Below are 16,255 nucleotides of genomic sequence, written 5' to 3' on the forward strand. Positions count from 1 at the left end.
GGTTGAGGACAGTTAGCATTAGTTTTGTAGAAGCATATAGGAAAATTAAAATACCAGAATTTCAAGTGAGGTATAATCTCTTGTTTACAGTGGTGTCTTCTGAATATCGAAACATAGTATTTTGTCTGTATTTGAATTTATCCTCTCATTTGTAGGCAGTAGGAGAATGACAATGGAAGTTCTTGAATTGCTTGTTGAAGACATGTCTCTTATTGGTGATGCTATTTCTGAAAATGTTTGGGAAGATGACAGCCTTTTTGCATTGGAATTGGTAAGATTTGTCAGGTTTTGATAGCAATATTTGTTTCCTTTGATAAGCTTCTGACATTTTGTGCGGCGATTCGTATATCTAAGCTTCTGCTGAGCTGTGTGTTTGAAAATTTTAAGTAGTTTATTACTAGATGGCACTTTTTAAAATATAAGTTCTTTTACCAGGGATTACTTGGAGTTTTACCTCAAGAAAATAAGCAGCCACTGAGAGAAACATATGTAGGGAGGGGAAGCTGAGGGAAAAGCACTGACTACAAATGTTGGACACCAATTTTATGTACATAACAACTTTTCCTTTCTTTACTCTTTATAAACTATCTATTTAAAATTAGGGAAATAACTGTTCATATCCAGGACTGCAATTTTAAGATACATGCTATCCATTTCCTACACAGGGACTATAGATCCCTGCACAAATTTCAGATATCCTAACAATGTTGCTTAGCTGGGAAAGAAAGGAGGGGCCTTTTTTGCCCAGCAGAGATTCAAAGCATTAAGGTGCTGTTGACTAAATATTTTAAATTGCTGAGCACAGTTGAAAGTTGTGTACATGAATGATGAAATTAGTGAAAAACAGATGAAATTATTATGACATGCTCTTTTGAAGACAAGTGAAAGCTGAACCATAAGCTGGCATGGCTCAGACCTGTAACAAACATATCAGAGTTGCAGAGTGAAACTTGTCTCAAGACTTGAATTAAATGTACTCTTAGATGCATTTGATTTGAGTTGGAATTTGTGAAAGTACCACTGAATATGAAACAATAACAGCTACAATATTAATTATTGCTTTAGGCTTTCCTATTCTCTGTTTTATAAATATTAATGTTTATAGGAAGTATTAGTGAATGAGAAGTTTTTCTTTGAATTTAATCTGCCAATCTGTGAAAATCTATAATTGATCAACATCACATCAGTACTGAAAATTCCTTGCAGAGCACCTAATCTCAGAAGCGTAATATCTCTTCATCTAGTTGCTTTATGATCTGAATCTTTCATTGCTTATAAATCTGTTGTACTACAGTAGAATATATCATGTGTATACCATACTGATTATTATTAGTAGGATAATGTTTGTTTCCATGCTACTAATAAACAAACCGCTGCAAATAAGGTGGGTAATGGTATGCAGTTATATTGATTTTTTTTTTTAATAGGGTAGAGAAAGAAAAAAGTTTTGCTCTTTCCTTTGAGAATCAATAGGGATAAAAAACTCTTTGATATTTTCAAAGTTACTGTGAACTTGTTTGGGAACATTTTATTTTTTTATGTTTTTTGATTTTAAGGTAAATATTTATTAGTGGGTTCAAATCAGGACTTACTATTTCCTTATTAAGACTGAACTTAAAAACAGATAAAATTTCAGAAGTTCAAAATTGTAGTGAGCAGAAATTAAGATGGTGGAGGGAGAGAGAAAAGTGGGGGAGGAAAGGGGAAGGAGCAGCCAGGAATGGGTAGTTATTGAGCAAAGTATTCAGAACTGATGGTGAAAGTAGACTGAGGTCTAGGACTAGTGCATAGGTGACAAACACATTGCTATTTATTTGGCAGCATTTATGCAATTTTAGCTTATGTGGTGTAATTGTGCTAATGATACTGCAGGTGCTGTGTAAACACTGTATATATATAGTGATGTTTCATTTTTTTCTAATTATTGTATTTTTGATTTTGTTTTCAGAAAGACAAATTGCTTCTGGTCTTGAGTTTGCTTGGAGAAACTATATTATATCACAAAAGCAATATAAGTGCAGAACAGCCCAAGGTGATGCTGGTGCATCACAGAATGACATTTATTAGCATTTCACTCTTCACTGTTAGATTGCTCCAAGTACTTCTCCCTGTAGAAAAGGTATGTCAACACTAATTATGAGTGGTTGTCTCTTGGTTTTGCATTTTAAGAGGGCAGTAAGAGATGCCTTCCTCAGGGGTGAACACTGAGAAAACAGCTCTTTGGGCAGAGAAATTAATTTGATTTGCACTGGTGATGTATGATCACAGATGGCAACTTTGTCCATTCTTCAGTTACCAGTGTATTCTTCAGATTACAAATCTTAAAGAAAAAGCTTTTTTTAATACAGTTTTTAAATGAGTTTTTGAAATTCAGTGTTCTTTTTCCTCCTGTAGTGCTTTTTTCTGATATGATGTATGGTTTGCAAGGCTCTGCTGCCCCCTGCTCGTTTTTAGTATGCATGCAAGTAAGAGTAGATTTACATAACATGTAAAACCATCACTCTTATTCTGATGGAATGTAATAATCAACTACATTTGTAAATTGGAGTGATTTTAATTGTTGTTTGCTTCCAGTGCTCTTTTAAAATTCTCTTGTAGCTCTTGGGGTTGGGATTTTAACATTTTTTTTTATAATTGTTTTTTAGAGTTTAGAGGGGATTTTTTTTGTTTATTTCAGCTGGGAAGGTCTGATGAAGTTTTTGTGTGATGGAAAGTGTGAGATATGTAAACCTGAACTGGTTTTAATTTTTTGGATCAGTTTTTAATGGAAGGTAGATTTTCCTAGACATTAGTCAATCGGATTAGAAGATTGATTGTCAGTTACAGGCTTTTTGTCAGAAATATTAATGTCTTGTACCTGAAAATAAGTGTAGGTGTACCAATCTAATGACTTTTCATAATTTTTGTCTTTTATGCAAAGTTTCCATTCTGTGTATAACAGTTGGAACAAAGGTGCTGTATTTGAGGTCAAAATTTAAGTTGAAAGAATGTACACTTGAAATGAAAAATAATTAAAAAAACATCAAAACAACAAGAAAAATCTCAGTCCTCAGTTTGCAATATGACCATGTGGAATTGTAGACAGCTTTTTAAACTACGGAAATAATTGTGCTTTGTGTGTTCTCTGCCATCTCGTGGTCAGACAGTGAATTGACCACTCTGGCCGGTAGTGTGCCATGCCTGGATCATACACAACTTTTGTGACTGGTTGCAGGTCTGATATTAGGAGTGACATCTAAATAACTATCACTTTTAATGAAGAAATAATAATTCTTCATATAAAACTCATTTAATGAAATATGTTTCTCTAAATTTTAAGTAGCAGCAATAATGACTGTATTTGTTGAATGACTGCAAGTGCTGTTGTTGGTTTTACTGTATTTTCAGGCTGTTATTCTGACAGTTGCTTTCTTTTTCAAAGGCAAGTAAAGTTACACAAAAGAGTTTGCTGAATGCTTTGTTCCTTCTCTCACTGGATATGTCATTCTCCTTGGAATACCCAAGCATACATGAATCCATTGCAGCCTATCTGGAGCAGATGAGTACCGAGAACTACAGTATTTATAAGCAAGTTTCAGAAGCTGCATATTCAATTGAATGCACTTGTAACTTTATGGTTGAAGTTCATAAGGAGGTGTGAAAATTTATTATATAAATTATTTCCTGTAGGCAAACTTCTTTCCTCACTTTTTCTCTCTGTTAAAAATTGAAGTCTAACATAGCAAAGGAAGATTCCCAAATATGAGTATTCTGTATGATGCAAGGTGTAGTTAATTTATATTTGTTTTCAATACTATTAGTCATGGTGTTGGTAAAAAATCTTATCTGAGGTAAAAACAAAGAAATAAACAGTAGGAAATTGGAAATAGGCACAGGACCTCTTATGGGTAAAGAAAGAAGCAGCAAATACTCTGCTTATTTATACAAACATATACATGTAGATCAATATATATCTTTATATATAGTACATATTTATATATTCATATAATACACTATTTTATATCTATTAAAATATATAGTGTGGGTGTATGTGTGCTGTTCAGGAGTTAAATATATATTTCAGAAAATTTTAAATCCCAAGTACTTTGGCATTTGCTGCTTTTATAAACAACTACTACATTGGCTGAAGTTTGTGTTTCATTTTGTTATGAAGACAACTGCTTTATTAGTTAAGAGATTCTAGCACAGTACTGACATACTCTTCTCACTATCCAAATGGATAAGCAATTTTGCACAATACTGATTCCACTGATACTAATATAAATGTAAAACATACAGAATATGAATATAGTGCTGTCTTAAATCAGAGTTAATCTATCCTTTGTCTAGGCAGGTTCTGAAGTTAATAGAAGCAATACTTTGCTCATAAAATGCTCTTTACAATGAAATTAACTCCATCAGATTTAAATGGCTCATGTTTAATATATTTGGTAACCAAATATGATGAAGACATATGTATTTAAAAAACAAATCTAACTTGTTTATTAATAGTGATATGTTAAAAGTTTAATAGTTATATCTTTTATTATACTCCTCTCACGTAAAATGCATATTGATTAAAAAATAGTGATATGAATAGTGTTAAAGTATTAATGCTGTGAAATATTAGACATACATTATTCCTACTGGGTTTAATAGAAGTTTATTTGGACTCAGCAGCTGAAGGGCTTTCAGCTCCCCAGAACAGGTTCTAATTTTTTTTTTTGTTGAAATGTATTGGATCAGTTAATTATAAACTTCTCTGTGAAAGAGTGAACAAAAACCTACTTAGTATTCAATTATGATAAATTTGGAAATACTGTGCATTAGTATTGGATACTTTTAATTTTACTAATTTTGTTTCCTTCATTTTACTTCGCAGGGGGACAAGAATCTTTCTGAATTACTAGAATTGGCAGATCAGGCTTTGAGTAGTCTGCCCTTCCACCTACACTTTCCCTTGCTTCAAGAATGCATTCACATATGCTCAAATATGTGAGTATATTAAAATTTAAACTTCTGCTTCAGAAAATGTGATTTTTTTATTTTTTTTTTTGTGGATAAGTTTTCTCAAATAGGAGCTCACTTCTTTATTCCCTGTAGGAACAATTATTTTCTTTTAGCCACTGAACAGACTGATTTGTGCCATTCTGTGGTGGATTTCTTTAAAACTGAATTTCAGTTGCTAAAAAGTTAATTATAGTGTGTACAAGCTTTTATGATTTTATGTGTGAAGTATGTGATTTATAAGGAAGCAGTCTTAGACATTTTGACTTGTCTTTCAGATTTCTTGAAAATACTTTGGCCTGAGTATATTTGTATAATTTACTTTTATTTTACTTTCAGAAATCCTAAAGGACTTCCTTTATTGTAGATGCTTTATATTACAAAATGGCATCTCATTTATTAAGCAGCATATTTTTATTGCTTTTGTGATTTTTCCATGTCTCTAGTTAGAGAACAAGTTACGTTATGGTGCCTCGAGAAGTTCTTGAACAACAAAAATTTAATTATATGCTGATTCAGAATTTGACTTTAGGGATTTATTTCAAAGGAGACTGCATTTAAGAGCTGTCCAGTAAATGTTCTAAATTATGAAAAGTAAAAATGTTTTTCAATGTTCTAATGCTTTTAGAATTTATCATCATGTGGTTGATGTTTCAGGCAATAGGAAATTCAATTTTTTGCCTAATATCAATTCACTTCATGATAATTAGATGGACTTCAACCTCTATAATGAAAAATTTCTAAAAGTACAGGTGTTTTTTATAATCACATATATGATCAAAAATGTCTACTGAAGCTCAATAGAATTTTATATTTTCAGTGTTTGTTAGGCTCTTAATTTTGATGAGAGAGTTTTGAAAAACAATGGTCTTTGATTACCTACTTGTTTAAAAGAATAAAAATATACAAAGATTGATGCTATGATATTGGCAAATGTGTTGTCATCTCTGAACTTTTTATTGTTTTCCAGAATGTATATCATTACAGGAAGTATTTTTCAGAGATTATCCTGAAATTTAACAAGAAAATTTTTGTAGGCATCTTTAGGTACTGTAAAATACATTGGTTTCATTAACTATTTTTCTTTTTTAGTTGGAAGTCTGCCGAGGCCAACTCACTGCTTCAGGTGGAGGGTCAGAAGTTGCTTCTCCATCTATTGTCTCATCCTTTGTTGAATATAAAGGCTGAAGCCTATCACTGCTGTTTGGAAGTGGTTAAGGTTTGAATTAATGCTTACTTAACACTCTTGGTGTTGGACTCAATAATGCATGTTGTATGATTTTGTCATTAGAGACATTTTAATACAAATTCTGTTTACTGTGTTATATGCTGAAGAATCAGCATAGGGCTTGGCTTGCAGTTTGCTGTTACATTCTTGTTATTAAATCTACTTGGTTAGGTTAGACTTCAGGTGCTGCACTTAAAAATGATATGTAAAGAACATGTAAATCCTGTTATATACTCCTAATGTTTGTTGTTTTGTTTTCTTTAGGTTTTTTTCCCTATTTTGGAGCTGTGTTGTGTGTGTCTTGGGTTTTTTTACATGGGTATTTTGTCATGGCCTTAGTTTTTTGCAATGATAGCCCAAGGGATAAAGAGTATGAACTTCCTGAAAGTATGGCTGTACTCTATGCTGGGGATGGCAAAGTCATATTTATTGGGTCATTTTAGGTATTCAGTAATATTGGCTCACAAAATAAAAATAGTTTTTGTATTTTGATATAATACTTGATTGAAACTTATAGTTTCTATAATGGACATAATCTGCACCTAGTGTACTTGTCACACAATCCACTAATGTATAAATATGCTGGAGCTAATCTCTCTGAAAAAAACCCCTATCTCCACTGAATGACACTTGTCTAGTTTTGCAAGCTTTTTACCGACGTGTTTTAGGTTTTTCTTATTTTAATGTAATGCCAAACACTGTCTTATTTAATATACAGGTTTTCAAGTTTATTTTCACAATTATTCAAAATAAAACTAAAATTACTTTCTATTTCTTAATCCTTAGTAGTAACAGGAGTTTTCGATCAGTGATCCAGACAGATTGTGTTTCTTCAGGGCTGTTGTGTTTAGTTTTCAAAACTAGTCTTCCAAAGTGCATGGAAAAAGTCTTCTACTCCATGACAACTTCAGTCTGTCTATAAAACAAGATGTGGTAGTGGAGACCGACTTGGAATTTTTAAACTAACCAACTTTATTTTTACTGAAGGCCTGTCTAGGTATTCATAATATTGCAAAGCCTGTGCCCTCAATCTCCCAGGGAGTACATTTCCTTCTACACCCTAAAGTGTTGTATGAAATCTGTACATTTGGCCTTCAGGAAGATAAGAATGAGGTACTGTGTTTACTTGCTGTGTTTGTAAGTTGGTGTGCATGCAGAATAGGTGTTGATATTCTCCATAGCGGTCTAATGCTTACGTGAAGTTTTGACCAAATATGGTTTCTTGCATACAGGAAAGCTATGCAAATAGTAAGGTTGTAGTAAATGGAAGGATCTTTTCTATACAATAAATTCAGAGACAAGTTAATATTAAGCGCATAGGATGCTAGTAACTGTAATGAAGACCAGTAAAAAATGAAATATGTGTTTTTACTTTTTTCCTGTAATATTTAGCCCTAGTAAAATGTGCCTATGATGAAAAAGTATGTATGGAGCTTCACATTTATTATAAACATGAACTTTGAAGTCTCAAGTTTTATAAAAGTGGGGTAGTCTCTGAAATTGCCAAGGAACAAAAAGACACTTTAAATCTGCAAGTCTTTGCTATAAAATTGTATTTCACCACCGCAAACATCTGTGTTTAAATATAGTTACCGGAGTATTATAGAAGTGTTCTATAATGTTATAGAACAGGGCCGAATTTCCATTGGGTTCATTAATATGCATGACTGCTTGGCATATGTCCACTAACTTATAGAGCTAAGTAGGGAGTTGTGAGACGAGAATAAAGTTACTTATGTTCTTTATAACAGCTCCTTTATAGCTGATGTATAACATCCCTACAGTCAGAAAGAACACTGACTAACAAATTATTTATATATTGTTAGCTTCTCAACTGGAATGAGATTTTTTTTAAAAATCCAGAACTCTGCACAGTTCCATTTTAAAGGGTTTTTTTTAGATGTCAGCATTTTAAAGAGAAAAAAGAAAGACTTTGAGACTGTGCTGTATGTTTATGCTTTGAATGTAATTTATCATTTGCAAGGAAAGCATTGTTTTGGCTACTCCACTGGATATGTTATTAAAAAGACTGAGAGTTTTCTGTGTTAGTGGTTGGGCAAGCCAAAGAAATAGATTTCAATTGATTCTGAATTTAAAAAATCAGAGATAGTGCCTATTTACAAATTTGTCGCATTTTGTGTTCTACCTTATAGTGCATTTTTATTCTATTTCTAACAAAATAGATAATGAACCTCTTATCCAAGTATTTTTTAATTCATATTACTTCCTGCTGTATAACTGCTGCTTAAGTGTTCATAAAGCATCAGTTTAATCTTTTAGGCATGTGACATTGAGAAAAAAAATGACAAGAACCTTTGATTTCAAGGTTAGGCTTGATATTTGCCATATGATTCTGTAAAGCCAGTCTTTCTCTAAAGATAGGCTAGAGTGATATTATTAAAGGCTGTCCTTGTTGCCTGGAGTGCGAGGATTTTTAGCTCTGGCATAAAATGCAGGCTTTTAGCTACTGAAGGTAGGTGTTTTCACATTATATAAGGAAGGGTTAATTCTGATAATCTGGGCTTTTTTCCTGTGTTCCCATTGCATTAATAATTTTAGCTTGTAAATACTCTAATATTTTATATAATGTAGATGATATACTGGATACATTAACGCAGTGTAAATGCTGTGTCCTCTAGCTTTTTTGGTTTTGATAGAGAACTTCAGATGAATTATACAGCTTGAAATATTCGGTAACCCTATTAGTTTGACTCTTTGCCTCAGGAAAGTGAAATAGCCGCATAACAGGCTTTAAGTCACTTGTCTTTCTGTATCTTCAGAAGCATATCATAGACTGGGAATAAAATGACCCTGAAAGGCAAGGTGCAGGATAGAGGGACCAATAGTTGCAGAAGTTTGAAGTAATGATTTATTTTATTTCAGAAAAGACAAAGTAGAGTTTGAAGGAGAAAATTATTTTGTGCTGTTTAGTCAGAACTATTTGTGTGTTTTCTCTTGGAGGCTTTTCTAACAACTTAATATGTAGTTGAACTGACAATTTAATTGTAGCCTTCTGCAGTAACAATATTTTGTCTTTGAGATGTTTTTGTATAACATTTCCAATTACAGCATTGAAAAGCTGACTTAGACACATCGGTAGCTTCATTAGTGTTTTTGTTTTATTGTTGAGCAGGTGAACTCTACAGCCAAGTCCATTCTGATACATCTGTTGCAAGGACGGTTAATGATGGAAGTATTGACTTGGAACAAGTTTACTGAGGCCCTCTGTCCTGTTATTCCTGTTTTACAGGTATTTCTAAGTGCTTTAATATGAATTTGATGTATGCAGTCATGTATATCAGGTTAAATAACAGAAAGGAGTAGCAGATGGAAAATAGATAAACAGTAGCATACCTACAGATTTGTTCTATCAGATGTCAAATGGAGAAATGTTTTATAAGTGTCCCAATATCACTAAAGTTTGCTAGTACATTGAATTTGTAGACACATTGTAGCCTGGTATTGCTTGTGCATGAAATTTGAAATGTTGTAGCACAAATGAGCCAGTACTGACTGGGGCTTAAAAGGTTTGAAAATATGAGTGGATAATGCAAGTCCAAATTAAAGCATTCATTATTTTTAAAATACGTTAATAATTACTGGAATGTCCCCATGTCTTAAATTTGAAAACTGTAGCTCCTCTGTAGTAATAGTTTTATGATCAAATACACACTCAAATAATAGCAATCAGCCTAAGCTATATTTTTAGTATATTTAGATACTTGGTTTTCAGTGGTTTTGTTTCCAATATTAAAGAAGTATCCCTTAAGCCTTAGTCTTCATGTTTCCAGCAATGTACAAATTTAATTTTCATTATTTTTACTCTCAGCTTAATCTAAATACACCTTTTGCCTTTCTCAGTTGGATTTTCAGCCTAATAGCTCCATCTGGGTTCTTTACTGTTCTTTTACTAGTACTTGAAATTTCCTTCTTGTGGTCAGCCCATAGACTTACAGATTAGATATTTTGCTGCATTTACCTGGTATCTGGTTTTTTGCCTTATATTAACTAAGAGTAGCTAATAAATTCAAGTATATGTTTTATCTTCATTTTCTCCAAAAATATCACACTCAATAATTATACCAACTTGTTTCTCTGTTGTGTGTTCATTAATTGTCTGCACCTCAGAATTGACATAAGTTGAAAAAGTAGCTTATATAACTTTACTCTGTATGCAACTTGCACAAAAATCAAGGCAAAAATAGGGAGAAGTTGCAAATAAGATGGGCCATGAAATAGATGGCTCAGAAAGAAAAATATGTAGAAGAAATACACTAAGAACTTGAAATAGATGGGAGAAGGGTTATTTCAGAGCTTTCTCAACCAGTGATTTGAACTTTTTTATATTACTTGCATATATATCTTACATATTCAAGACATTCAAGATTAAATGGTTGGGGATTTAATATAAGATGTAGGCTAAACATGTGAGAAATTTTTGTGAGTAGAATTTCCCTCTATTCTGTAGCCTAAAGTGGCTTTGTACAATAGGTATCAGAGTAGTAGGGTGCACCAGAGGTCTGTGTTTACTAGATGCATATAAAATGCATTGTATTTTGCTCTACTTTTAAAATGTTTGCAATATCATTAATTGACATAACTGATTCCCTTTTGTCTGTGTGTGAAAATGCTTTGATGAAAATCTGAAAATAGGTAGAATTTAATGTTTTAAAATTATTTTATTGTAGGGAATTAATAATAAATGTTTCTATTTCAATAAATTTTGTTTATTGAAATGGAAACAATCCTTACAGAGCAGAATCATGTTAACAGATTGAAAGGTGAAGCTTTGGGTCAAAGCACCTCTGAACCATGTAAAGGAATCTTTAATTTATATACAGGATCATTTATTTTTTTTCACAGAGGAATATTAATCTGCAGAATTTGAATGTTTTCTTAGAAGTAACTGCATAGTTTTTTTTTTTTATGTTGCTCATTCTGCACCCTCCCTTGGCTGCTAAAATGGCATTAATTACCTTGTCTAAGTTGCTAAGTTAATAAGTGGATTTTTGTAATTCTGGAAATTTTTGTTTGTTGTTTGTTTCACTTAGGGTTATGCTGACACAAAAGATACTTTAGGTAAATGCATCCTCTCTTTGAGTGAAACAACCTCTGACAAAGGAGAGGGTGTTCTCCCGGCACCTCCCAGGCTACAGGCTGCTCTGCGCCTTCTCTTCTCAAAAAAGCAGCTGTAAGTAACGCTCTAGCGTTTCAGCACATCTTCTCATCTTGATGACAACAATGTCTTCTCTTAGATGTTATGCTGTGTCTTGATTTGAAAGGTTGATTAATCAATTCTGAATTTGGTACTTCCCATCTCATGTTAACCATTAAAACAAATTAATTTCTAACTATACAGCTCAAATTTTCTATTATGAGGGCTTTTTATATTTATTTTAAGTATTTGTTCATTTAGGGTTCGTTCTGTAGCAGCTAAACATTTAGCATTCCATGTTCTCAATGAAGAAGGGGCAAACCTGAAACGCCCATGCCTGGATAGTAATGTCCTTTCCAGCATTTCAAACTTATTTATTATGGAGGGAGCTATGGAGCTAAAATTGGATGATAAAATGAACTCAATAATTAAGGTTAGTAAAGTCTGTCTAAATTTTGCTCTTCTACCTGTCCAGTCTCTGAGTTTCCACTTTCAGAAAGTTGCAGTATTTGTACAAATTGCCTTGCTTCATAAAAGAAATCTATTGATGTATTCTTTCTGTGTGCACTGAAACAGTAGTTCTTATGCTACCATTTGCAACACTAAAAAATATAATTCCTTTTTTTCTTCTCTGCACAAAAGTTTTGATTGCAGAGAACACAGGCCTGATCTGTTATAACAATTTCATTCTGCATGGATAGAGTCTGATTATTTTCTAGATTTTTTTTTCTATATTTTTCCCCACAAAAACCATTTTTGCTAAAACAGGCACAAATAATTTTTAATATTTCATATTTTAAAACAGATTGCATACTTATGTCTGTGTTCACTTATTATTGCTGCTGTTGCAAAATGTAAAGCAAATCATGAGTATATGAGTCAGGAGAATATGTCTCTCTTTCTTTCTGTTTTCTCCTCTCCCTTCTATTCTCCTTTCTTCCTTCCCTCAATACTTTCAGATTAACAATATGATAAGCAAATGATTATATGCTTGACTCTATTGCCAATTAAAAGTCCGTCCCCTTTACAGACTTAAAAGTATGTTCTAGAATTTCTGCATGGTGTTAAGATTTCTGTAGTCCTACTAAATTAGCCATTATTTGTTAGAAGTCTGCAGCTATGATGAACTAGAAACTGTTTGGTTTTCATATTTCCCAGATGTTATTAGAGATTTATTGCAAAAAGATTGTAATTTAATCCATTCCTCTTACCTGTATGTGAGATCTCATCAAATACATTCTAATAAAGAATTCAGATATTTTTCTTTTGTACTTCCTGTTAGGAAATTTGTCTAGTTAACTTGTTTCGTGGTAGCATACTAGATAGACATCTAATACTTTTTTACTTTTAGGCAGAAACTGTTGAAAAGCTGTATGATATTTTGACTTCTGATGCTGTTGACCTAGTTTTACGGAAGTCTGCAGCTGAGCAGCTGGTTGTCATTTTAGAAGGTAAAATTCTTCAGAAAAATTGTATTCGTGTACTGGTCATTTGTGAGCTTGAGGTTTTGCTAAACTGTGTGTATGCTTGTGCTAAAGGTACTCTTTGTAATTTTTATTTTATGAATTTTGGTAAGAAGAAGTGATTGAATTACAATGCAAATAAGCAATCTTGGAGCATTATTTCACTTGGTCCATAACTGCAGATTTTGAAACCTTGATGGTTTTATGCTATATGCTCAGACTCTAGTTAAATAATGTTTTCTTCAAGGAATTTGGATTCTAATGAGAGAACATAAATTCTTTGCTATAGGAAGGTGAAATTTTAGATAATATTAGAAATAGTGACAGAAAAATTACCACAAAAATGAGGAAGTGTATCTCCTTTGTCTCATAAAATACATGTATTTATGACTGCAAAAATTTTCAGGTGTTTCAAAATTGAAACAAAGCGTAGGATGAAATTGTGAAGGAAAAGTTGCAGGACAATTTTTATCAGGACAAATTTCACATGAAGGATCATTTTTTAGTTATTAAAAAACAAACCAACCCAACTAATTCATATATTAGTTGAATTATATTTTTGTTGTTTATCTTGTTTAACATTCTTAAACCAACTACTCTAAAAGGTCATATCAGTGGAAAATAGTCTCATGATGATTAAGTGAATACCATTTTCAATTCCATATTAAAGTCTTTTAAAATATTTGAAGTGACATCCTTGTTTGACTAAAATTGAGTTGCACTGGGATTACTGTAATTCTTCAACATAAGATTCTCATGGGAATTTATGTTGTGTATTTAAGAATCTAGTGTTCAAGAGGCTACTGTAGTCAGATAAAAATACTTTGAGACGGCTTGCCTTGCTAGAGATGTGTATTAATGTTGATTGATTTGCAATAGTAGAAACTTCTTGTGGACATCAAGAGTTGGTAATCTTAGTAAGCAATATTAATATTAAGCATTTTAATATTAAATTTGTGCATAACCAGTCATTCTTGCTGTATTTGCTTTTCCTACAGATACCAAAATGCATGACATTGTGAAAAAGTTAGGTGTGATAGAGAAGATATTGGCCTACCTTAATGAGTGTGTACGTGTGGATGGCAAGGTAAAGTATCGTTAGAGGTTCTTCTGTGAGCATTGTACAGCATGACAGTAGTAGAGTCTGCCTTTTTCTGCACTTGCAACACAGATCTTTCTGCATTAATGCTGCACTGAATAAAAGTGTTTACTGACAATTATAACTGCAATATGTATTTTGTTCTAATTTTGATAATGCCAAGATTCTTTCAATGAGAGAAGACTGGTTTCCCTACCTATGACAAGAGATAGCCAGAGAATTGTGTATGGTGAGGTTCTGGAATGTACCAAAACTTTCCTGAAAGATTTTTCACTAGAGTACAAAAACAATTTTAATGACCATTAAAAAAGCAAAATGTTATGTATAATATCTCTACACTTAAATTCTGAAGCAAATTATAATTAAAAATGAGATGCAATTGTATGATGTGCTATTGTAAGCGTGTCAGATTTAATTTTACATATAAATAATTTTCTGACCAATAGAAGATCACTTCACCAGGAAGTGGGTCTTGGTGTAGATGATAGAGCTTTGTGTTTTCGTAATATATGGGTAATCTGATGCTTGATTTTTTTCTTGAATTAATTCTTTGAAATCATTTCATGTAAGCTCATTTAGGCTAGAAGGTGCTCAATATGACGTCAGTGGATAAAGTTTTTTTGTTTTCTTGCATAGTATTGTTACTGCATTCCAGCAGTCCAAACCTTGAGTTTTTTAAAAAACACAAGAATTTTTATGTAATAATGATTTTTTTCCCAAAAATGTTCTAGAGAAAAGAGCTGCTTGATACTTAGTGGAATTCTGTTGTTTTTCAGACAAATGAAAATTACATTCTTCTTTGGAAGTAGCAGTTTTTCCCCCCAGATTGTCAGTATCTAAGATTATATAATCTCTATAGCACTAAAGAATGTCTTGTCCAATTTATGATCTCTTGTACAGAAGTACTGCCGTAAACTATTTTAATACAGTTGAAGAAATTGAAATATTGAGTTCCTCAGGTTTCTGAATGTTGGGCTGTTTCTTTTTTTTTTTTTAATATCAGTTTTATAGTATCCTCTTTAGAGAGAGAAAGTGTTGTTTTGGTTTGGGTAATGAGTAGATATTGCTCAGTAATAAAGAAGGACAAGCATGGGAAATGTATTACCCTGAGCAGTTTCTTCATAATCAAGTAAGGGTCAAGGCTGAACTTTTTATGAAGGGCTAAAAATATTATTTTAAAGTTTAATTTAATCCAGGAAGAGCTCTGGCAACAACTCTAGGGCTTGTGACATTAGGACACTATCCTGAGGGAATCTAGTCCAGATCCTTGGTTCTCCCCTTGAATGATTTAAAAAAATTTCACCATAAAGGCAATATCAAAGAAAAACCAACAAAAAAAATCTTACAAAAGTGTTCTTAGAAAGAAAATAAAAGAAGTAGTAGAAATAAAAATCAGCATCTAAATAAGACTTTATATATAACTGTGCAAAAGATTTTTTCCATACTAAATAAGTAGGAGCTTTCATTCATGTGGAATATAAATAAAATGTGTTTGTTGATGCTGTTTACAAAACAAATTTTAAGGGCAGAAACTCATAGGCAAAGTAATGATACTGTGAAAGAAATACTCTCTTCTCATTTTTAGGAGCTATGACTTCAGTTATATATTTGGCCATTCATTGATACCTTAACTTTTAGGAAACTGCTTTCCATTCTCATGCTCTGACAAGCTGGGACTCAGAAAATTAGTGTGATATAATAAACTATTTATATTTTTTTAAATGAATAAACTTACATGGTTGTAAATACTTGGTAGTTTTTTAAATCCTTCATCTTACATATATCCTTTTTAACATTCTGTAATTTGAACAAATGTTATAATTCTGTTATGAAGCCAGAGACCAATAAAATTACCATCAATTAATAATAGAATGAATCAACACGTAAATAATTTTTTTTAAGACTATGTGGTTGTCATCTAGCTGAAATGTGCTTGTCTAAAGAAGTTCTAGACTTCTGTTTTACAAATGATGAAATATATTGCTTAATAGTGGGACAGTCAGTGTTAAGTGCATCATAATAAATTATACTGATAGTTGTGTTTATTTAATCTTTTTCTCTGTTCCTATAGCTTATGGAATCCATAGTGGTACCGTGTCTGACGCTTCTACGCAAAATTGTGTCTGCTGACCCAGAAGTTCGCCTGTCCCTGGCACAGAAACCTTCTCTACTGCTTTTGCTATTCAGAGGTGAGAATTGTATTTCCACTGGAATACCCCGTCAAAAGATGGTTAGATGTTTAACCAAATACCTTCTTAAGAACTTTGGATCTTTTCATGATATCAGATTCTGATATTTGAAAGATAAATCACTGTGTGCTAGTT

General features: G+C 32.4%; 1 protein-coding gene across 5 annotated transcripts in view; it reads left to right on the forward strand.

Moving 5' to 3' along the window:
* Nucleotides 1–16,255, forward strand: part of RTTN (rotatin) — a 79,877-nt gene that overhangs the window by 13,789 nt on the left and 49,833 nt on the right. For all 5 annotated transcript variants that reach the window (XR_005979632.2, XM_030265925.4, XM_030265921.4 and 2 more), the window contains 12 exons: nt 156–271; nt 1,949–2,119; nt 3,422–3,634; nt 4,862–4,974; nt 6,079–6,205; nt 7,202–7,327; nt 9,348–9,464; nt 11,266–11,405; nt 11,631–11,802; nt 12,721–12,820; nt 13,831–13,919; nt 16,003–16,120. Coding sequence is in view for 4 of the 5 variants with exons in the window: in XM_030265925.4 (XP_030121785.4) it covers nt 156–271; nt 1,949–2,119; nt 3,422–3,634; nt 4,862–4,974; nt 6,079–6,205; nt 7,202–7,327; nt 9,348–9,464; nt 11,266–11,405; nt 11,631–11,802; nt 12,721–12,820; nt 13,831–13,919; nt 16,003–16,120 (1,602 nt within the window). In the remaining variant the exon portion in view is untranslated. The remainder of the gene's footprint in view (nt 1–155; nt 272–1,948; nt 2,120–3,421; nt 3,635–4,861; nt 4,975–6,078; nt 6,206–7,201; nt 7,328–9,347; nt 9,465–11,265; nt 11,406–11,630; nt 11,803–12,720; nt 12,821–13,830; nt 13,920–16,002; nt 16,121–16,255) is intronic.

Source organism: Taeniopygia guttata, chromosome 2 (assembly GCF_048771995.1).
Source record: "Taeniopygia guttata chromosome 2, bTaeGut7.mat, whole genome shotgun sequence".
In the NCBI taxonomy this organism is placed as follows: Eukaryota; Metazoa; Chordata; class Aves; order Passeriformes; family Estrildidae; genus Taeniopygia; species Taeniopygia guttata.